Genomic DNA, 23594 nt, shown 5'->3' with positions numbered 1-23594 from the left:
TTCTTCCCATAATGCAAATGAAGGGCTATTCCCACCTCCACCAGATGACGATATTTACGATGGAATTGAAGAGGAAGAAGCTGATGATGGGTAAGTTTAATCAGTGAATTGCCATTTTGCATATTATTGTGCATACTGAAACTTAGGATAAAAAGCAGAACATCGTGTTCTGCATTACATTACCAAAAATGATTTGAATGTTTAGCCACAACAGTAAATCAGGAAGTGGTGTTATTTGGAAGAATCTCAATGACTATCAACAGAAGCAAAATAAAATAGGGATAAAGAGTTAACGGGTGTTGTAGATTTTTTTTTTCAGAACTTTTCCAACAGTTTATTTATCAATCATTTACTTCTTTTCAAAAATCTTCAGAAAGTTTATTAGTTGCATAGCCATCCTTTGTCTGATAATCACAATTATAAGCCACCCAAATAAATCGAGATCATGTGCTCTCAGTGGCAGAGCCAGTATTGAATACTTACTTCTTTGGGTGATACAACTTTTTGAAATGGCACATTACCTACTTTTAATCATAAAACACAGAAAATTGATGTTTAAAACTTATCCCCGGCTGACTCAGCTTCATATTTTAAGAACCAAGAGATAGTTCACTAAATAGAAAAAAACAACCAACCCAGTACTCAAACACCATCTTGTTGGATACAATGAGTTGTTTATTGCCTGAATGACCAATTTGGTATAATTACAAAAAATGTGAAATATCAAGCCCAATGTCTTCACATTCCACTGTTTATTTCATTCTGATCAATGCCTGCATGCTCCAAAGCTCCACACTACAGGTTGAAGAGAAGAGTAACTCCTGGTCCTGGGGGATTTTGAAGAAGTTAAAGGGGAAAGATGACAAAAAGAAAAGTATACGAGAGAAATCAGAAGTCTCTGATTCAGACAATAATGAAGGTTCATCGTAAGAGCCAGCCCACCAAAGCCAGTGCACAATAACTGCACTAATATCCATCTAATCAAACGCTACTAATATTTTATAACCAATAACCAAATTTGGTTAGGCTTAAACATTTCGATGTTAGTCACCATTAATCACCTTAGCCTCATCCATGTGATCATCCTTAAACTTGTGCAATTATATAAAAAGAGCTCAAAGCATTAAAAAAATCACCATATTTTTCAAAAATATATTTTGCTTTCCCCATCAACATGCACACAAGCGTGTAGCCCTACAGAAACACACATACCCTCGCTCCCTAATACACTCGTTCGCACTCATTCACTCTCACTTACACACTCACATACAAACACATTCCGTTTAGTAGAACTTTCTCTAAAACTATAGCATCACATCTAAAAGTTCACTGTTTTAATGCCACATGTAATATCTATTCTATATTGACAAATCTTCAAATTATATATGCTTTTAAACATTAATTTGGTAGAAATTTCTTTTATCTGAATACAGTGTTTCAAGTCTTTGTAACTTTGGTTCACAATCATTATATTCTATTTGAATGATGTATTTCTCATAATCTCAAATTATTTTAAATATCTTGTTTGTCTAAATAAATGCTAAGGCAAAAAGTTTCTCTTTCCGTCCCCAAAATAACCGTTTAGTATACATAATTTCCAGTTTCCTGGTGCTGGAAATTCTTACTGTTTTATATGTACCTGATGAATTTACCATATTTAACTGAAGTCTTGATTAAATGTTAATTCTGAATGCCATTCCTAAATGTAAACCCTTTGTGAAATGCCAAAACAACACTCAATAAACAGTGCTCTTGAAATTATAAGAAAACATAACAAGAAGTATTTGCTTTATGCAACATTAATTAAATATAATCCTTACTTCGAAACAAATAAAACCAGAGGTTGTTTTTACTGCTCAAATTAACATATCACCCAGTTCTGATTTTAGATCATTTGAATTAACTATCTGTCACACTCTAATTTTACTGGCTATTCCTGTCCTGTGCACCATTCTTCTAATGATGTGTTTGTGTGTGTGTGTGTGTATTTACAAGCTGTAGCTCAGAAAATAATGAAAGTGGAGGTCTTTTTCTGTTGCAACTAAATGCGAGCCAATTCTGATTTCAGATCACTTCTGTTAATAAGTTCTCACTCTCTCGTTTAAGTGGACATTCCTCTCTTATTCATCATTCTCCTGGGTTTGAGTATGTGTAAAAGAAACATGGTCATATAAATATTCCTGTGACCTTTGTTAATTTTGTGTCTGCATTTCTAGTCTTGGATTCAAATACAGTTTCGGGTCAGTGCTCGGCCACAAAATGGCTCCAAAATGTTGAGTCCATTTAATTTATTCTGATGTAATAACATGCCCAAACCTCATAGAATAAATCTGAAAATACTTGTCCAATGGCTATTGGCAAAATAAACCAACAAAATGTCTTGACTGTAGACTTTTTTGGCCAACGTTGGAGTTCAAGAAAGTCTTGCTAAATTCCAAATGGTTGGACAAAAATGGGGACTTCGTGGAGAAATGGAGGATGAGAAGGGAATGACGGCCAACAGATTAACCTTTATAAGCCTCTGGGATGTTACCTGTTCTAAATAATAATGTCTTCTAAATAAAGGACTCAATTTCTAGGTTCATATTATTCTGGTTATAACTGTATTCTCACTTTCTTTTCAGTTTTCCTTCTCCCCCTACACAGTTAGGTAAGTAGTAAAACCCAATTGTATATTTTTTTTTATCTTATTTCTTGTAGATTAGGTAGTAGGAAAGCATTGTTTTTAGTCAAATACCTGAATTATAGCCCTGTCACTGAAAAATAATAAATAAATAATAAAAAATAATAACCTTGGGCAAATCTCTTCACCTTGAGTGGCCACAGTTCTCAACAATAAAATAGAAGGGAAAGGGAAGTAAAAAAGATTGATGTTTTTTAATCAGTTCTACCAAGGAGTCACAGGGGCCACAATGGAGATAGTGACAAGATGGAGATGAATACCTTACCCGCAGGTCTCCATACCCTTCTTCAGTCAGAGCATTTCCACTTTAGCCCACAATTTAGACAATTAGACTCCAAAGATTTCTGAAAACACACTATATTGTATGCCACCAAGGCCCCTGTGAATCTAAATTTCTTTAATTTTTTAAACGTGTAATTTATATTTGGTAAGTATTTCACTGCTAAATATGACAAAATTTATTATTTGTACAATTTTCATCAGCTAATTTTTACCTCTACTAAGACATATCTTGGAAACCCTGGTGGTGTGATAGTTAACTGCTACAGCTGCTAACCAAAAGGTCGGCAGTTCGAATCCACCAGCCGCTCCTTGGAAACTCTGTGGGGCAGTTATACTCTGTCCTATAAGGCTGCTATGAGTCAGAATCAACTTAACAGCAGTGGGTTAAGACATATCTGAAAAAGATTTTTTTTATTTACTTTAAACAAAATAAAATGTAGTCTCACAAGAATATTTTGGGTCTTTCAAAAGTTTATTTTAATTTAAAAATATATTAAACTAGCAAACCAAACCCAGAAATAATCTATTCCTCCAGAATGTTCATCTGACAATAGAATCTCATTTGCAGTATTAATCTGAAAATTGCAAGAGGCTAACAAATGGATCAATACCTGACGATGCACTTGTATCCTAGTCTATAAGTTTTTTAAGATATTCAAGAAACACAGCTCCACAAAAAGTTGGCATAAAATGGAACAAAAATAATCAATTAAGTTACAAAATATGCATTTTGTTTTAATTGTGTTTTGTTCTCAAGTGTGTTTTGAGTGCAAGTGCATGGAATAATAACTTTTACCCCTCCAGACACCAATGACACAACAGTATTTATTATTGTTATGTACATGACTGTCTATCTGCATTGCACACACAGACAGGCTGTACCTCAAGCTTCCAGGCAACCATAAGACTGCTAGCAATGAGACACATATACCCACCGGCATCGACCATTTCATGGGTGCTACATTCACCTGTGATCCAGCAGACACACTAGATGCTTACAGAGTGCAGTACAGTGAAAGCCATAATTATTATTTATAGAAAGCAAACAGTAAACAATAACAACAGAGTCTCGAAAGGAGAACCACTTACCCTTCCCCTAATCACCCAAGACCATTCTTACGTCACTGGGCACGCACTCTGTGGTTCAGGTCAGATGCTTTGTTCACGTCTGCCTCTGGCTACCACCACACTACCCAAGAGGCCTGCATAGCTCTGGTGGCTTCTGCTCTGCTGCTGGGCTTCGCTGGACCTTGCCTCGCCAGTGAGAAGACCCCTGCACAGGCTCTCCTGAGCCTCTCCCATTGGCTCCCACCACATTATTCAGGCCTGTGGGACTCTCTTGCCACCATACTGGCCCCTGCGTGGGCACGTGCAGGCCTCTCTCGCCCTGCATAAGCAAGTGTTATAGCCCTTTAGCTCCATTGGCAGGCCTCCTGCCCAAAGACACTCAGCTCTCACTCCATGGGCCTGCAAGCCTACCGTCACTGTTTCTCACTGTCCTGTGCTATCTTCAGCACTTGCTCTTTCTTCTAGGTCTAAAAGCTTCTCAGCAGGAACTCTGGGTCCTTGTTCCAAAGGACACACCTCACTCCAGACTCTTTTTCTTGATGGTAGTGAGGTCCCCCTGAACCTCTGCAATTGACCCTTATGTAAGCCTGCTTCTTGTTAGTTTTAAGTCATAGCTCCCCCACCAGTACCATGAACTGATCAGTCCTCTTGGTAGACCACAAACTACTCAATTTGCATAATAAACTGACCAATCCCCACCCGATTTTTTACACTCCCAGCCAATCATTTTGTGGGAGTTACAAGACCATGACTAAAAAGACTACATAAAAGTGGTCCGTTGCACCTCAATTATGAATTCATCATATAGCTGAGCAAGTTTCATCCTGTGAAATGATTAACTCTATTAACCTTGGATAGGAGGAGAAAACCGAGAGAGAATTCTGAAAGGAAATCAATTCTTTGCCAATACCAGAGAGCATTTAAACTGGGTACATTTCATTCCTTTAAACATTTATACTCTCTCCAACTCATCTCTTCAGCTTAATTTGCTGTGGAGCAAATTAATAGGCTCAGAGAGGAAGCATTCCTCCCAGCTTTGTTAATAAGAACTCTAGAAGTAAAGAGTATCTACAGATGGGAAAAGCCATTAAACTGGTTAAGATCATGGCAACTTTTCACCAATATTCATCTTCAACTTCTGCTGGTATCAGAAGTGTCTTATTAATAGAAATAGTCTTTGGATTTGAAGGTGATGCCACTCCTAATATCACCGTAAGGTAAAAGTTACTGAGAAATAGAGCAGTTAATAAAAGAGAATTACATAGCACAATTGGATGGATTGATGGATGAATGGATAGATGATAGGTAGGTAGGTAGATAGAGGGATGGATGGATGGATAGATAGATGATAGACAGACAGACAGATAGCGATGGATGGACGGACGGACGGAGAGATGGACGGATGGATGGATATAATTTTCACAGCACCCGAAATCCCATAAGAATCTTGATTTCAATCTGCACTGCCTATGGCCAGTAGTGTTGATTTGGTTGTCAGCAAACTGCTATTCTGGCCATTCGTCCCACTTGTGGATCTCCAGATAATCACAGTCACTGTTTTATTTTCAAATAATCATGGTTATAATCATGGTCACTGTTTATTTGTAGGGAAATTTAACACTCATATCCAGGGAGATAAGGACAACATTCTTCTTTAAGGAACGGGAAGTTCTTCTAGGAGAAATGTACCCAGACACCAGGAAAACGTTGATTGTTCTTAAAACAATCTCCGTATGAAAACATCACTGAATGGTCATGTCAAAACCCAAACTAATTTTTTTTTCAAAATTTGCTATTTCGTCTGTTGGTTAGACATGGGTGAGGAAGTTTACGATGATGTGGATGCTTCCGACTTCCCTCCTCCATCAACAGAGACCAGGTAATTTAAATGTTTTCAGCAAAATGAAGTAATGAAAATGAGACTGCTCAAGAAATTTCTACTGGCATAAAAACCCAAGTGGGTGTGCGTCTACTGTGTGCGATCCTATACGCTGTGTTCTCCCCAAATCAGCGTTTCCTTCTCATTCCCAGATCCAAAGTTTCTGCTGGGTTTTCAGTGGAAAACCCTGACCCTGCCTCCTGAGTCTTCTTTCTCTCTCTCTTTCTTTTTCTCTCGCACGCTTTCGCGCTCTCTCTCTCTCTCTCACTGACTTTCCTTCATTCCCTCTCTCACCCCCATCCCAGATTCTTGTCTCCTTGTCTCCTAATTATCCTGTGCCCTATGACTCACTGATTTCTGCCATCATTTATTCATTCACTCCCTCAAAAAATATCACCTCCTATTCTCCTTTTGTTTTTACTCTTTTTTTTTTTCCAAAATTTTTTACGTCTTGGATATACTGCTTAGTTCGTACCCCAGCCCTCACCTATGGTGTTCAAGCATCCTCTATCCTCAACAAGAAGATTGTTTTCTTTTATGGAAAAAAGAGGCTTTATTTTTCAGAGGATTTTTAGCATGTCCCTTTTTCATAAAAGCATCAGATTCTCAAAGATTCTATTCAAAATTTTAAAAGCCAGACCACAGTGAATAGTGACATTGTTCAGCACACCTAAGATTTCAATTTAATTTTAGGTTAAAATTGTCTGAAAACCTGTTAAGATAAGTTGATACAGAAGAAATCCTTTTGAAAATTCTTTCAAAATTGCAAATGTCATAGCAGGATGCTTCCTTATACTCCCGGAACTATGAGAGATGATCTGATATAAAGAGTAGGAATACCTCCAGCATTTTCAAGACAAAAAGATTAATGAAGACAGCTGTGCTTGATTAGTTAAAGGATGAAAGTAACAGAAATGGAGCACAATAAGCAGTGTCTTCTGAGCTGTTCTGGTAAATATGCACCAGTGAACTGCAAGTATTTATGTTTTTATCATCATAGTTAAACTAATCTTACTGAACTAAAGACAGTATCAAGATCAAAGAATCCAAATGGAAAATAGCTGCCATTCATATATGAAGACCAAGTTCTACAGGTAAAATAAACAAGAAAGCTGAAAAGGGAATAATTATTCTCCTTTTTCAGTTCTCCATGAAAGGAAAATCTCATGGTCTTCAGTGATGTGTTCGAGTTGTAATATTCCTCACCATCAGGAAGTCAATTCTTCAAGTTCTGTCTCTGACAATTTTTAGTGCATTTCTGTTTTATATTAGTGTAGAAATGCCTCCACATTCTGTAAAACAATCTTCCAGGGACCCAGAATCACACCTTCACCCACAATAAATCTCAGCTGATTGTTTATATGATATGTGTTGCTTTCTTAAAACCAGGAAACCAGTGGCCACCAAGTTGTCTCCAACTCAGGGTGACCTCATGTGTGTCAGAGTAGAAATGTGCTCCATTGGGTTTTCAATGGCTGATTTTTCGGAAGTAGATTGCCAGGACTTTCTTCCAAGGTGCCTCTGGGTGGACTCAAACCATCAACCTTTCAGTTAGCAACATAGTGCATTAACCGCTGACGTCACCCAGGGACTTCCATACTTTCTTACATGTTGCTTATTTCAAAAGTAAAACAATTTTATGTTCTTTAACGTAGTATGGTAGCTTTAAATACATTTCAGTAAACTATTTTCAAAGACAGCTTGTGGGCATTTGTAACATTCATATATTTTCTGAATAGCCCCAGAAAGCTAATCTGGGTCAGCAATTCCATGAATGCCGGGAGCGCCGCAAGGCAGGAGACCCTGGCACTGGATGCAGAACCTAAAGCAGAATATTGTGAGATTCATTTCATACCAAGCAAGCTAATTTCCAAGATTCAAAAATTAAGGGTCGAACATTCTAACTAAACCGTTACAAACAAAACTTTTTCATAGACGATCTAAATAAAAATTAGTATCAACTTTTTAGATTTTACAGTATTTATAAGTAATTCTGATTTTGAAAATTCCCTCTGCAGAGATTTATGGACCTTCCCTAATATCCATATTTAACTGTAGCAAATGGTTCTCTACCCCAGCGCAAATCAGTATCACCTGGGAAGTTTTTTGCCCCCACCCTGACAATGGCACAGTGGTTAAGAACTATAGGCTGCTAACCAAAAGGTCAGCAGTTCGAATCCACCAGCTGCTCCTTGGAAACCCTATGAGGCAGTTCTACTCTGTCCTATAGCATTGCTAAGGGTTGGAATCAACTCGACGGCAATGGATTTGGGTTGCGCTTTTGTGTGTGTGTGTGGTGGGGGGTAGTTTACAATATATGTCAGTACCTGGGACCCCCTCAGACTAATTAAATTAGAATTTCTAAGGATTGGGCAAGGGCATTGGTATTTTTTAAAAGCTTCCAGGGTGATTCTTTGTGTGGCCACAAACTGGAGAATCATCATCTGAAGCTTATTCACTTCACCTGGGGAAGTTGACTTTAGTCCAGTTGGTGTATATGGGATATAGTGGATTTCCATGTTTTTATGCCTGGGTGTTTGGTTTGGTTTGATTTAAATATTAACTCCATTAATTGATCCAAACGCTTGAAATATGCCTCTCTCTCTCACACACAGAAAATGAACAATCGATACGGTGATTAAAATAAAGATTATATATTAGCCATCATCCTTAAGATACTCCTTCTTATATCTAAAATGTTAACTTTTACTTAAATTTTTTTCATTAACCAACATTTCCTACCTCCCACTGTAACCCCATTTTAAGTACATAAAAAAATTAGCATGTAGATAAACTTCAAAAAGCCGTAAAAATCAGTCTTTTTTTTAAGTGTTCTGTTTTATAAAGCCTTCCCTATAACATTGGTCAGGCCACTTAATTATCTATGAAAGATTCGAAAAAGATGTATACTTGAAGAATAGATTGAACCATATGAACCTGCCAGTATAAAAGCCGTGTTTAAGCTACAAATCAGTGATTTTATATGGTTCAACATAATAATGTCTTACTTCCATTTTAATTTATAATCTGTGTTCTCCTGAAGAATCCCTTCTGTGTTATGAAATGTCATCATTTGTTACACTGAACGGTACTAGATTTCTAAGAAAAAAATATTAATTAAAAATAAAACTTAAAACTTTAATGTTATGAATTAAGTCTCTATTCAACACTATTTTTTTTTATATATTTGAAGCAAAACGTTAATTTTTTTATGTGTGTTCTACCGTCCTAGTCAAGGAGTCAACATTGGAAAGGCAAAGACAGAAGAAAAAGATCCTAAGAAGCTGAAAAAGCAGGAAAAAGAAGAAAAAGACTTCAGGAAAAAATTTAAAGTATGTCATATTTAAATATGATACAAATTTCAAAACACTAATGACTAGCTGAACCAATAATCTTTATGTACCAAAATGTACATTTAAAAGTGTAATTGTCAGTATCACAATTTATCTTTTCCATCATAAGTTCTTTTATTCTGAACAATTTATTTTAGATTTAAATTTATTCTTAGAGAAAATTAAGCAGTCATGCATGTCAGTATACATGCTCTGAGAATAATCATCTGAAAATAGCTGTCCTTTGAGCCTTCATTCAAAGGTAATCTAAAAATAGTTCTAATATTAGGCTCATGAGGTTATGAGGGAGTCCCCACCCCAAGTTTTTTTAATGTTCTTACATTATTCGTTGAAAACAACAAGCTACTTATTTAGCAAAGAACTTTTTAATAAATCTTTCAATAAATGAATTGTTGCAATATACATCAGCTAATAATTGAAATGTTTTTCTTTGTTTTTTTCCAGTATGAAGGTGAAATTAGAGTCCTATATTCAACCAAAATTGCACCCTCCTTCACTTCTAAAAAGTGGGGGACCAGAGATCTACAGGTGAAGCCTGGCGAGTCTCTTGAAGTTATACAAAATACAGATGATACAAAAGTTCTCTGCAGGAATGAAGAAGGAAAATGTGAGTCACCGCTTATGCCATACAGCTATTAGTTCTTTTTACTCTTTGCTTTGGGAGTTGTGGACAACCTTAAGAAACCGGAGATTTTGCTGTGCTGAAATCAGGGCATTTTATTTCTATCTCTTCAATTACCAGATGTACTCTCTATAAGCATGTGTGTATCACAGGTTTTATGTATTATTCAAACACACACACACATACTTTGATGCCAAGGTAATGCCAAATTAGTGCTTCTCAAAATGCAAAGTGCAGTTCTATAGACCACTAACACCAAAAAAGCATTGAGTATGTACTAAAATCGTAGTTGCCTGGACTCACCATTGACTTGATGAATCGTGAGCTCTGGGCGTCGGATGGAATCTGTGACCATAACATCTTCCCTAGCTTGTGATTATGTGCACTAAAGTGAAAACTTCTGTGCTAAAGGTAGCAACTCTTGCTCTGTCCTGGTTTTAAAATTATATACCATATTTCACATCTAGAATTTCCAGTTTTCCTACCTTGTAAATTCACTTCTTTTATTTCCTACTTGGGTATACTTAATGCAACATTCAATTCCAAACAAATGCAACAGAGTCCTTGTCCTTTTTCACTTTACCAGCTAGTGCAGCTGACAGATGGAAATGTTTTTGTCAGTCATTAAAGGAAGTTTGTTTCCTTTAATAAAGTCCAGGGAAGAGTAATTGAAAATAGGGTCTCTATGACCCGGAATCTACTCAATGGCACTAAGCATCAACACACCAGCATATCTGGGATTGGATACCCAACATGACTGCTGATATTGATCATGGCTGCCACAGATCAACTTAGTTGTTTGCACAGAAACCATGGACTCTGAGTTGAATTCTAATGAGAGAAAGGTAACCCAGGGACAGGAACTGAAATGGAGTTTCAAGAATAAAACACTGTGACTCAGTGGTGGGAAAAATGGATTTAAGGTTACCGTGGAGGAGGTGTAATTGGCTTTTAAAAAGAGAAAATGGAATAAGGGAAAAAAAGATAAAAAGGCAAGAGCAGTGCACTATTAAGACTTGAAGCTCACTAGAAATAACTAGTTGCCAGTGCTCCAAGAGACAAATACAGATGAGCAGGAATAGATACACCACCAGTAACAGGAGCTCAGAGAAGAGACTCCCATCTTCCTAGGGGCAGTGGTTAAGAGCTATGGCTGCTAACCAAAAGGTCAGCAGTTTTAATCCACCAGCCACTCCTTGGAAACCCTATGGGACGGTTCTACTCTGTCCTATAGGGTCGCTATGAGTTGGAATCGACTCGACGGCAAAAAGGTTTATTTTGTTTGTTTGTTATCTGCTGTTTTTTACTTGAAGACATTCTTTGGGTTGGATTTTGCCTTATGATGGCTTCCTCCAGAAGCCGACCCTGAGATAAGGAAGTGTGTGCAAGTAGTTTGTCTGGAAAGTGATTCCAGGAAGCACCAGTAGGCAGTAGAGAAGTGAGACGGGGAAAGGAAGGTAGCCAATATAGCCTTGTTATCGAAAGAGTTACCACTGGATAATTGGAGCTTAGTCCTGCTGAGGAACTCTGAGTATTTGTGTTATCCCATCCAGTGGGAAAAGGAATTAGGGTGTGTACACACCAACTTCTGTCCTTTTGAAGTTGAAACCTACTCCTGGGCAGGTGAGAAGTCATTCAGGATGCTGATCAAGCTGACAAAGAGAGTTCTAGAAGCCAGAGAAAAGCCCTCGTGCAAAAATAATTTTTTTGTGTGTGTTTTTTAAATCCAAGTGCTGTCAGTTGAAAGTTGAGCCAATAGGCACTGCCTTTCTGGTCAAGCGTTATTCCAAGATTTAATTATCACACCTGCTTCATTTTTATTTTTCCATATCTTCTGCTTCTTTCTTTGGACTTGATCCTTGACATTTCTTAATTTTTTTAACTTCTGATCAATTCCACCCATATCTCTATAGAATTTGGGGTGATTGCTATATAAATTCAATACTCCCTCACCTAGGTTATTGCAATAGCCTTTCAAATGATATGTCTGTCTTCATCCTCACTCTCAGCAATCCACCCATGACACTGTTACCCAAATACTATTTTTAAAAACACAAAAAAATCTTCAGACTCAATAAAAAACCCCTTACAGTCTAGCCCCAACCTCAATGACTGCTGCTTCCCCATCTGCAGCTATCATCCCAGAAATACCAACTATGTTCTTGTCATTCCCTGAATGAACTATGCTATTTCACCCGTCTTTACTATTCTGTCTGGAATGCCTATAATTGTCTATTAAGAACAACTGAGTTGTCATCTAAAATTGGAAGCACCCCCACTCCCTACTTCCCAGCCACCCCACCATAATTCATGTCTTTCCCCAATGCCACCATCTTGCTGTTTTTGTTGCTATAATTGTCATTATTATTTTATCAGTCTATTACTTTTATTAAACTCTGAAATTGAGAGTAGTTTCAATGAGATGCTCTCTGCATTGTATTCCTAGCACATTGTACAGTGCCTAGTACCTTGCACGTGGGTTGCTGAATTTAATGTAACAATTTGGAAATTACATTGGATAGCTAGATGAAAGCCAGACATACAGACACAGGAAGAAGCCTGCTGAGCAGTTAGTATAACTAGTTGGAAGACAGAAGTTCTCTATCTTAGCCTGAGCAATGTGGTTAGCTTGTTGAGTATCATTGGGGAGCCTCTAAATCTTTCAGCTCCTTTTCCCATACCTTCTAATTCACAGCAAAGATGTTAGCAATCTAACACCGTGGTGTCCCTAATATTTTCTTTACCCTCCATTCCTGTTTAATCCATCAAGGAAAAGAAAACATAGCTTACTTAAACCTGAAGCTGGAAATGATAGAAATTAGAGGCTAAAGCAATTGCCATTATAGAGTGGAGTATAGCCACTTTCATAGCCGTTATAGAGTGGAGTATAGCCACTTTCATAGCCATTATAGAGTGGAGTATAGCCACTTTCATAGCCGTTATAGAGTGGAGTATAGCCACTTTCATAGCCGTTATAGAGTGGAGTATAGCCACTTTCATAGCCATTATAGAGTGGAGTATAGCCACTTTCATAGCCATTATAGAGTGGAGTATAGCCACTTTCATAGCCGTTATAGAGTGGAGTATAGCCACTTTCATAGCCGTTATAGAGTGGAGTATAGCCACTTTCATAGCCATTATAGAGTGGAGTATAGCCACTTTCATAGCCATTATAGAGTGGAGTATAGCCACTTTCATAGCCGTTATAGAGTGGAGTATAGCCACTTTCATAGCCGTTATAGAGTGGAGTATAGCCACTTTCATAGCCATTATAGAGTGGAGTATAGCCACTTTCATAGCCGTTATAGAGTGGAGTATAGCCACTTTCATAGCCGTTATAGAGTGGAGTATAGCCACTTTCATAGCCATTATAGAGTGGAGTATAGCCACTTTCATAGCCATTATAGAGTGGAGTATAGCCACTTTCATAGCCATTATAGAGTGGAGTATAGCCACTTTCATAGCCGTTATAGAGTGGAGTATAGCCACTTTCATAGCCGTTATAGAGTGGAGTATAGCCACTTTCATAGCCATTATAGAGTGGAGTATAGCCACTTTCATAGCCGTTATAGAGTGGAGTATAGCCACTTTCATAGCCGTTATAGAGTGGAGTATAGCCACTTTCATAGCCGTTATAGAGTGGAGTATAGCCACTTTCATAGCCATTATAGAGTGGAGTATAGCCACTTTCATAGCCATTATAGAGTGGAGTATAGCCACTTTCATAGCCGTTATAGAGTGGAGTATAGCCACTTTCATAGCCGTTATAGAGTGGAGTATAGCCACTTTCATAGCCATTATAGAGTGGAGTATAGCCACTTTCATAGCCGTTATAGAGTGGAGTATAGCCACTTTCATAGCCGTTATAGAGTGGAGTATAGCCACTTTCATAGCCGTTATAGAGTGGAGTATAGCCACTTTCATAGCCATTATAGAGTGGAGTATAGCCACTTTCATAGCCATTATAGAGTGGAGTATAGCCACTTTCATAGCCATTATAGAGTGGAGTATAGCCACTTTCATAGCCATTATAGAGTGGAGTATAGCCACTTTCATAGCCATTATAGAGTGGAGTATAGCCACTTTCATAGCCATTATAGAGTGGAGTATAGCCACTTTCATAGCCATTATAGAGTGGAGTATAGCCACTTTCATAGCCATTATTACACTTGATAAAGTCTCACCCACTTACTTGTGGAAGCACATGCTGTGTGGGCGAGGAGATCTTAAATGTTTCTGGCATATCCCTAAATGTTCAGAATTTCTCACTAATATTTGCCCGTACTTCACAGCTTGGTATTTCATAAGCTGTGAGTTTTCCCACCTCCTGTCACTAGAGAAGAATTTTCTACAGAGGGTGAAATAAGGCATGAGCTGAATGATTTGTGGCCAAAATGTTTTGCATTTCCTTTGGGCATCAGAGAGGGAGGGACTTTAAAGTAGCTTTAGATTTTCCCAAATCCAATGGATCATTTCTTTGCTTAAATTTTTTTTCCATTTATAAAATAACATATGCTCATTGAAAAAATTCAGAAATTGAAACTGTCTCCTTAATTTGAAGTCTAATCTTGAAGTCCTTGGAGACTTCAAAAGGACATCATGCTTGGTAAAGTAGACGGGCAGCAAAAAAAGAGAAAGACCCTCAACAAGATGGACTGACACAGTGGCTGCAATAATGGACTCAAACATAGCAATGATTGTGAAGATGGTACGGGACTAGGCAGTGTTTTGTTCTGTTGTACACAGAGTTATGAGTCGGAACCGACTCAACAGCACCTAACAACAACAATAAATTCAAGCCCCAAAAGTAGAGAGAGAGGAAAAGAGGAAGGAGAAAAATTTTATAAAACTAGGATAATAATTTATATTAGGTATTATACATCACAGTTTGTTTTTTCTTTCTATTAATTATAAGCATTTTCCCTTGAAGTGGGATGTTGTTCCTCTTCCCTACGTACCTCTATGTAATATGATTTTATTGCTTTTGAAACTACATAAGCCCCAATTGAGTAAATTTAACTTGATTTCTGGATTTACTCACAACAAATGAAATTATGAGGAGATAATATCAGGAGTCATTTTTATTAAGTAAAAAAAATTTTGAAAATATTAGAAAAAGTATAATTTCCATCTTTCCCAAAGACTGTTTTTTACTTCCTGAGTAATTTTACACTCACAACACCCTCCTGAAAGGTGAGTTATTCCTCCTGAGACACATCTGCATGGTAGCAAGCAAACATTTGGGGAAAAAACTTAATTGGCACATATGGGGGGTGGGTGTTAACTTTTTTAACTGGCTCTATCCTACCACATATTTCAACACATTTGTTCCAAGCCACTGTGTTCTGCTCTCTGAACATGAGGTTTCCAGATAATGATTTCATATCTTTGAGAATCCCTGGTGTGTCAAAAATCTCAATATTGAAGAGCTGATTAAATATGACAGGACGAGTTTTTTTGTTTGTTTATTTTGTTGATTTGCATTTTTCATTAACATTCCCTACTATGGATTCACACGGAGCATGTGAGCAAAGAAAGAATTTTTCTACTTCAAAAGATTAGTTACAGAGATTGTAATGTACAGCTTACATAAAAATTCATGGTAAGTCACTTGTTTTGACATTGTTCTGAGTCATTATTTTAGTAGAATGAGGTGTTGACAGAGAGTCTTCAAGGAACTAGACAATAAAACCTATACTGCATTAAAAGTCATTAATCCTGTAAAAATTCTATATAATAGTGATTTCATAACTGAGTCCCAAATTATCACATCATTTCAAGAAGCTAAAATAGCAGCACAGTACCATCCCACATTCTATCTCCTTGATATATCTTTCTCAAATAATATTCACAATCATTGACATTTATGTACTGTAGCACCACAAAAGAAAAAATCCACAGCGTTCAACAGAATAGAAAGCTGTCCTTAGAATTCTTAAAAAGGCAAGATATAGGAGTGACTGTAGCAGGAGTTGGAGAATCCGAGAATATTTTTTTTTAATAATTTAAGATTGAGATAGTTAAGCTCTAGGTTATGAGTTATTTGATCAGATAAAGGCCTGTTTTAGTACTTTATTACAAGTTTTATACAGGTCTATAATAAAATCTTAGAACAATTAGGTTAAAGAGTAGATTACCTAAAAGCATACGAAAATGAGAATCTCTAATTGCCAAAAATAGTGTTTATATCCTCTGTTTTGAAACATTTCTCTTAATCATATAAAGATTCTATTTAAAAAACAGAAATACATTTGATGCTAGAATAATTTAGGTCTCTGGCTATATTTTATAATTTCTTATACATTTCTTCTAATTTTAGTACAGAGGCTTTACAAGGCCCTAACAACTCTTAAGACGTCCTTGAGCACAAGTGGTTAGGTGCTCGACTGTTAGTAGAAAGGTTGCCAGTTTGAACCTACCCAAGGAACCTCGATGGACACGCCTGGCGATCTGCTCGTGAAAGGTCACTTCCTTGAAAACCCTATGGAGCAGCTCTACTTCAAACACATGGGATTGCAATGAATTAGAATCGACTTTACAGCAACTAAGAACAACAACTCTTAATGAGATTGACTTCATTGGTGACAGCTTCAGTCAACATAGGTCATTTTATTATTATTATTATTATTAATATGGACATGAATCTACCATAAAAACATTTATTATAGTATTTTCTTGTCCAATTTATTTTAAGAGAAAATTCAAAATGAAGGCAGAACCACCCATTTTAACTCATGAAAAAAAAAACAAACAAACTTGTCACTATTACCATTTATAGTTGTTGTTGTTAGGTACCGTGGAGTCAGTTCCAACTCATGCTGATTCTACGTACAACAGAATGACATACTGCCTGATCCTGCACCAACCTCACAATCATTGCTGTGTTTAAGTCCATTGCTGCAGCCACTGTGTCAATCCATCTTGTTAAAGGTTTTCCTCTTTTATGCAGACCCTCTACCAAGCATGATGTCCTTCTCCAGGGAATGGTCCCTCCTGATAACATGCACAAAGTATGAGAGATGAAGTCTCACCATCCTTGCTTCTAGGAGCATTCTGGCTGTACTTCTTCCAAGACAGATTTGTTCTTTCTTCTGGTAGTCCACGGTATATTCAATATTCTTCACCAAAATCAAAATTCAAAGGCATCGATTCTTCAGTCTTCCTTATTCATTCTCTAGCTTTCACATGCATATGAGGTGATAGAAAATACCATGGCTTGGGTCAGGCACCTTAGTGGTCAAAGTGACTTCTTTGCTTTTGAACACTTAGGAGAGGTCTTTTACAGCAAATTTGCCTAATGCAATAACGTCATTTGGTTTCTTGACTGCTGCTTCCATGGGCTTCAACTGTGGATCCAAGTAAATTCAAACCCTTGACAACTTCAATCTTTTCTTTGTTTACCATGATGTTTCTTATCGGTCCGGTTGTGAGGATTTTTGTTCTCTTTATGTTGAAGTATAATCCATACTGAAGGCTGTGGTCTTTGATCTTCATCACTAAATGCTTCAAGTCCTCCTCACTTTCATCTGCATACTGCAGTTTGTTAATGAGTCTTCCTCCAATCCTGATGCCACAGTCTTCTTCGTGTATTCCAGCTTCTCAAATTATTTGCTCAGCATACAGACTTAATAAGCACAGTGAAAGGATACAACCCTGATGCACATCTTTCCTGATTTTAAACCACACAGTATCCCCTTGTTCTGTTTGAACCATTGCCTCTTAGTCTATGTACAGGTTTCAAATAATACAAATAATGTTCTGAAATTCTCATTCTTTGCAACATTATCCATAATTGGTTATGATCCACACAGTCAAATGCCTTTGCATAGTCAGTAAAATAAAGGTAAATATCTTTCTGGTATTCTCTGCTTTCAGCCAAGATCCATCTGACATTAGCAACGATATCCTTTGTTCCACATCCTCTTCTCAATCTGGCCTGAATTTCTGATAGTTCTCTGTTGATGTGTTGCTGCAACCATTTGTGAATTCTCTTCAGCAAAATTTTTCTTGCATGTGATATGAATGATACTGTTCGATAATTTCCGCATTCCGTTGGATCACCTTTCTTTGAAATGGGCATAAATATGGACCTCTTCCAGTCAGTTGGCCAGGTACCTGTCTTCCAAATTTCTTGGCATAGATAAGTGAGCGCATCCAGCATTTCATCCATTTGTTGAAACATCTCAATTGGTATTCCATCAATTCCTGGAGCTTTGTTTTTTGCCAGTGCCTTCAGTGCAGCTTGGACTTCTTCCTTCAATACCATCTGTTCTTTATCATATGCTACCTCCTGAAATGATTTAATGTTGACCAATTCTTTTTGGTACAGTGACTCTGCTGTATTCCTTCCACCATCTTTGGTTGTTTCCTACATCGTTCAATATTTTGCCCATAGAATTCTTCAGTATTGCAGCTTGAGGCTTGATTTTGTTCTTCAGTTCTTTCAGCTTGAGAAATGTCGAGCATGTTCTTCCCTTTTGGTTTTCTAACTTCAGGCTTTTGCACGTTTCATTATAATACTTTACTCTTTCTTCTTGAGCTGCCATTTGAAATCTTTTGTTCAGCTTTTTTACTTCGTCATTTTTTTCATTTGCTTAAGCTACTCTGTGTTCAAGTTTCAGAGTCTCTTCTGACACCAATTTGGTCTTTTCTTTCTTTCCTGTTTTTTTAATGACTTTTGCTTTCTTCATGTATGATGTCCTTGATGGCATCCCACAACTCATCTGGTCTTTGGTCATCAGTGTTCAATGCCTCAAATCTATTATTAAGATGGTCTTTAAAGTCAGGCAGGGCATACTCAAGGTCATACTTGGCTCTCAGGGACTTGTTTTTATTTTCTTCAGCTTCAACTTGAACTTGCATATGAGCAATTGATGGTCTGATCCATAGTCGGCTCCTGGCCTTGTTCTGACTGATGATATTGAGCTTTTCTACCGTCTCTTTCTACAGATATAGTTGATTTGATTCCTGTGTATTCTATCCAGTGGGGTTCACTTGTATAGTCATCATTTATACTGTTGAAAACAGATATTTGTGATGAAGAAGTCATTGGTCTTACAAAATTCTGTCGTGCAATCTCTGGCACCATTTCTATCACCAAGGCCACATTTTCTGACTATCCATCCTTCTTCTTTGTTTCCAACTTTTACATTCTAGTCTCCCGTAATTATCAGTGCATCTTGATTACATGCTTGATCAATTTCAGATTGCAGAAGTTGGTAAAAACCTTCATTTTCTTCATCTTTAGCATTAGTGGTTGGTGTGTAAATTTGAATAATAGTCATATTAAATGGTCTTCCTTGTAGACATATCACTTACAGTGTTGTATTTCAGGATAGATCTTGAAATGTTCCTTTTGACCATTTATAGAAAAGAAATACAGAGAACTATACAAATTTTATTTTCACGTCAAACATAGATATAGGTAAAGACAGATTTCAGTTATTGTGACTCTGGCACAAAATCCAAATTTTATTTTAAAAGCTTGTTAGCTACACAAATTTTCACTTTTGAGATCCACATGTAAAATTGAATTGGTTAGAAATGCACATATCTCACTTTTTTTTTAAGTTTTGTTAGATTATGATGCATAGTTTAAGAACATCTGTTAGCATAAAATAAATGAAATGAACTCTGATATCAAAAGAATCACAAATATTGATCTTAAATATTCTTACCTTAACACTTTTTGCTACTTTTGCTTTAATTGAAATAAAAGGAAGGTGTAGCATGGTCCAATTATTCATATGTTAAGTAAAATATTACTTTGTTATGCTTTCACCTTTTGTCCCATGCTTCATTACTTCCTTACTACAAAAATTCAAAGGTAACTTTAATTTGCTATTTTCCAAATATGATGTTTTAACCAGACTTCATTAAAAAATGGTAAACTTATTTTTAATTTTATGTATTTTTTTCTTATTATTGAGAATATACTCTGCAAAAACATACACCAATTCAGCAGTTTCTACATGTATCGTTTAGTGACATTGGTTATACTCTTCGAGTTGTGCAACCATTCTCACCTTCCTTTTGTGAGTTGTTCCACCTCCATTAACATAAACTCACTGCTCACCAAGGGTTTCTATCTAATCTTTTGAGTTGCTGTTATCAATTTGAGCCCATACAGATAGTTCTTAAAAGAGTATAATCTTCAAGGCAGACATTTTTTACTAGTTAAGCTAAAATATTGTTTGTTTTTAAGAAGGCTTCAGGGGATATTTTTGGTTCGAGATTTAAAGATTATTTCGGGGCAGTAGTTTCAGGGGCTCATCCAACCTTCATGGCTCCAGAAAGTCTGGAGTCCATGAGAATTTAATATTGTCTTCTGTATTTCCCCCTTTTGATCAGGATTCTTCTGTAGAATCTGTGATCAAAATGTTCAGTAATGGTGACTGATCTCATGGCAAAGGAGGCAGTTGTTCATGGAGGTAATTAGCCACACATTCCATACTCTCCACCTATTCCTCACTCTCCTTCTTCCTCTGTTGCTCCAGGTGAATAAGAGACCGATTATCATGCCTTGGATGGCCACTTGCAAGCTTTTAAGACTCCAAGTACTACGCAACAAACTAGAGGGTAGAACAGAAGCACTAAACATGTTGTTAGGCCAATTAACTGGGCTATCCTATGAAACCATGACCCTAAACTTCCAAACCAAGGAACTAAGTCCCATCAGGTTTTTTGGTTTTACATAAGCAGTCTCAGCAGACACTCTTTTTTTTTTTTCTTTGTCATTGTTGTAAATGTATCTATTACACAACTTTTTCCAGTTCAGCTTTTTACTGATGTACAAGCTGACAGCAATTACATCAATCAGCTGCTCAGCCCTACCCTTAATCAATGCAATATTGCCATCACTGAGGAATTGCCACACTGTTTTCCATAATGGCTGTACCACTTTGCATTTCCACCAACAGTGGATAAGGGTTTCAATTTTCCCACATCCTTGCCAACATTTGTTATTTTCAGGTTTTTTTTGGTCTCTCTGTGGTGTTGATTTGCATGTCTCTCATGGCTAATGATGCTGAGCATCTCTTCTTGTGTTTGGTGACCTTTTGAATGTCCTCTTTGGTGAAATGTCTATTCGCGTCCTTTGCGCATTTTATGATTGGGTTATTTGTCCTTTCCTTGATGTTGAAGTTTTAAATATATATTTTGGTTAGTATAGTCTTGTCATATGTATGGTTTTCAGAAGACATTATCCCAGTTGGTAGCTTTCTTTTTGTCACTTTTTTGGTAAAGTCTTTTGGTGAACAAAATTTTTAATTTTTATGCGGTCCAATTTTTTTGGTTTTATCTTTTGCCGTTTGTGCTTTTCTTATAATATTTGATAATCCATTGTTAAAAGCTAGGCCTGACAGTGTTGCCCCTGCATTTTCTTCTAAGGATTTTATGGTTTTAGTTTGCACCTTTAGGCCCTTAATCCATTTTGAATTTCTTTTTGTGTATGGTGTGAGGCATGGATCCTGTTTCATTTCTCTGCATGTGGAAATCCAATTTTCCCAATACCATTTATTGAAGTCTTCTTTCACCATGGAATGGCACCCTTGTAAAAAATTAGTTAACCATAGATGTGTGAGTTTAATTTTGGACTCTCAAGTCTATCCCATTGGTCTGTGTGCATATTGTTATACCAGTACCAAGCTGTTTTGATTACTGTAGCTGCATAGTATGTTTTAAAGTCAGGAAGTGTGAGTCCTCCTACTTTGTTCTTCTCTTTCAACATTGTTTTAGCTATTTGGGGCCTCTTGCCATTCCATATAAAGATGAGGACTGGTTTTTCTATTGGAATTTTGATTGGGATTGTGTTATATCTGTAGATTGCGTTGGGTAGTTGTCTAGTCATCTAGTGCTGCTATAACAGAAATACCACAAGTGGATGACTTTAACAAAGAGAAGTTTATTCTCTCACAGTCCAGTAGGCTAAAAGTCCATATTCAGTGTGCTGTCTCCAGCAGAAGGCTTTCTCTCTGTCAGCTCTGGAGAAAGGTCCTTGTGATGCATCAGTCTTCCCTTGGTCTGGGAGCATCTCAGCGCAGGAACCTCAAGTCCAAAGGATGTGCTCTGCTCCCAGCACTGCTTTTTGGTGGTATGAGGTTCCCTTTCTCTGCTAGCTTCCCTTTCCTTTTATCTCTTGAGAGATAAAAGGTGGTGTAGGCCACACCCCAGGGAAGACCCCTTTACATTGGATCAAGGATGTGACAAGGATGTTACAAGCCCACCCTGATCCCCTTTAACATAAATTACAATCACAAAATGGAGAACAACCACAGAATACTGGGAATCATGACCTCGCCAAGTTGATACACACATTTTGGGGGGACAATAGTGTTGATGTCTTAACAATATAAGTCTTCCAATTCATCAACATGGAATATCTTTCCATTTATTTCAGCAGTATTTTATAGTTTTCACTGTATGTCTTTCATGTCCCTGGTTAGATTTATTCTTAGGTATTTTATTCTCTTATATGCTATTGCAAATGTAATTGTTTCCCTAATTTCCCTTTCAGATTTCTCACTGCTGGCGTATAGAAACCCAACTGATTTTTGTTTGTTGATCTTGTACCCTGCAACTCCACTAAATTCCTCTATTAGCTCTAGAAGTTTCTTGTGGACTCTGGGATTTTCTATATATAGGATCATATCTACAAGTAGAGATAATTTTACTTCTTCTTTTCCAATATGGATACCTTTTATTTATTCTTCTTGTCTAATTGTTCTGGCTTGGACTCCTAATACAATATCGAATATAAGTTGTGTAGGCGTGCACCCTTTTCATGTTCCCAATTTCAAGGGGAAAGCTTTCAGTCTTTCTATGTTGGCTATTGGCTTTTTATATATGCCCTGAATCATACTGAGGAATTTCCCTTCTATTCTAATCTTCTTTAGGGTTTTCATCAAGAAAGGGTGTTGGATTTTATCAGATGCTTTTCTTGCATCCATAGGGGTGATCACATGGTTCTTTTCTTTTGTTCTGTTGATGTGATGTATTACGCTGATTGATTTTCTAATGTTGGACCATCACTGAATTCCCGGAATAAATTCCACTTGGTCATAGCGTATGACTCGTAACATGCTGTTGGATTTTCTCCACTAGTATTTTGTTGAGGATTTCTACATCTATATTCATAAAGGATACTGGTCTGTAATTTTCTTTTCTTGTGGTATCTTTATCTGGTTTGGGTATCAGGGTTATGTTTGCTTCATAGTATGAGATAGGGAGTATCCCTTCCTTCTCTATCTATTTCTATCTTTTGGAAGACTTTAAACAGTATTGGTATTAATTCGTCTCTAAATGTTTGGTATAATTCCCCAGTGCAGCCAACTGGTCCAGGACTTTTTTTTTTTTTTTTTTTTTGGTGGAGGAGGGGCGGAGAGCAAGATTTGATCACTGATTCAATCTCTTCACTTGTTGTGGATCTGATGAGAATTTTTATTTCCCCTTGAGTCAGTTTGGGTAGGTTGTATGCTTCTAAGAATTTGTTCATTTCATCTTGTTTATCTACTTTGTTGCCACAGCGTTGTTCGTAATATTCTGTCATAGTTTTCTTCATTTCTGTCAGGTCAGTTGTAACATCCCCTCTTTCATTTCTTATTTTGTTTATTTGAATCTTTTCTCCTTTTTTATTTGTCAGTCTAGCTAAAGGTTTGTCAGTTTCATTGATCTTTTCAAAGAACCAACTTCTGGTTTTATTGATTATCT

At 37.0% G+C, this 23594-nt stretch overlaps 1 protein-coding gene across 5 annotated transcripts in view; it reads left to right on the top strand.

Annotated features, from left to right (window-relative positions):
* FYB1 (FYN binding protein 1) overlaps window positions 1–23594 on the top strand; it is a 185662-nt gene that overhangs the window by 151923 nt on the left and 10145 nt on the right. For 4 of the 5 annotated variants that reach the window (XM_049862759.1, XM_049862737.1, XM_049862770.1 and 1 more), the window contains 6 exons: window positions 24–90; window positions 789–926; window positions 2625–2650; window positions 5846–5912; window positions 9145–9244; window positions 9710–9872. In XM_049862759.1, coding sequence (XP_049718716.1) covers window positions 24–90; window positions 789–926; window positions 2625–2650; window positions 5846–5912; window positions 9145–9244; window positions 9710–9872 — 561 coding nt within the window. The remainder of the gene's footprint in view (window positions 1–23; window positions 91–788; window positions 927–2624; window positions 2651–5845; window positions 5913–9144; window positions 9245–9709; window positions 9873–23594) is intronic. The other variant, XM_049862752.1, reaches the window with a different exon arrangement.

The sequence above is a fragment of the Elephas maximus genome, chromosome 2 (assembly GCF_024166365.1).
Source record: "Elephas maximus indicus isolate mEleMax1 chromosome 2, mEleMax1 primary haplotype, whole genome shotgun sequence".
Classification (NCBI taxonomy): Eukaryota; Metazoa; Chordata; class Mammalia; order Proboscidea; family Elephantidae; genus Elephas; species Elephas maximus.
This window is presented reverse-complemented; position numbering and strand designations above follow the sequence as displayed.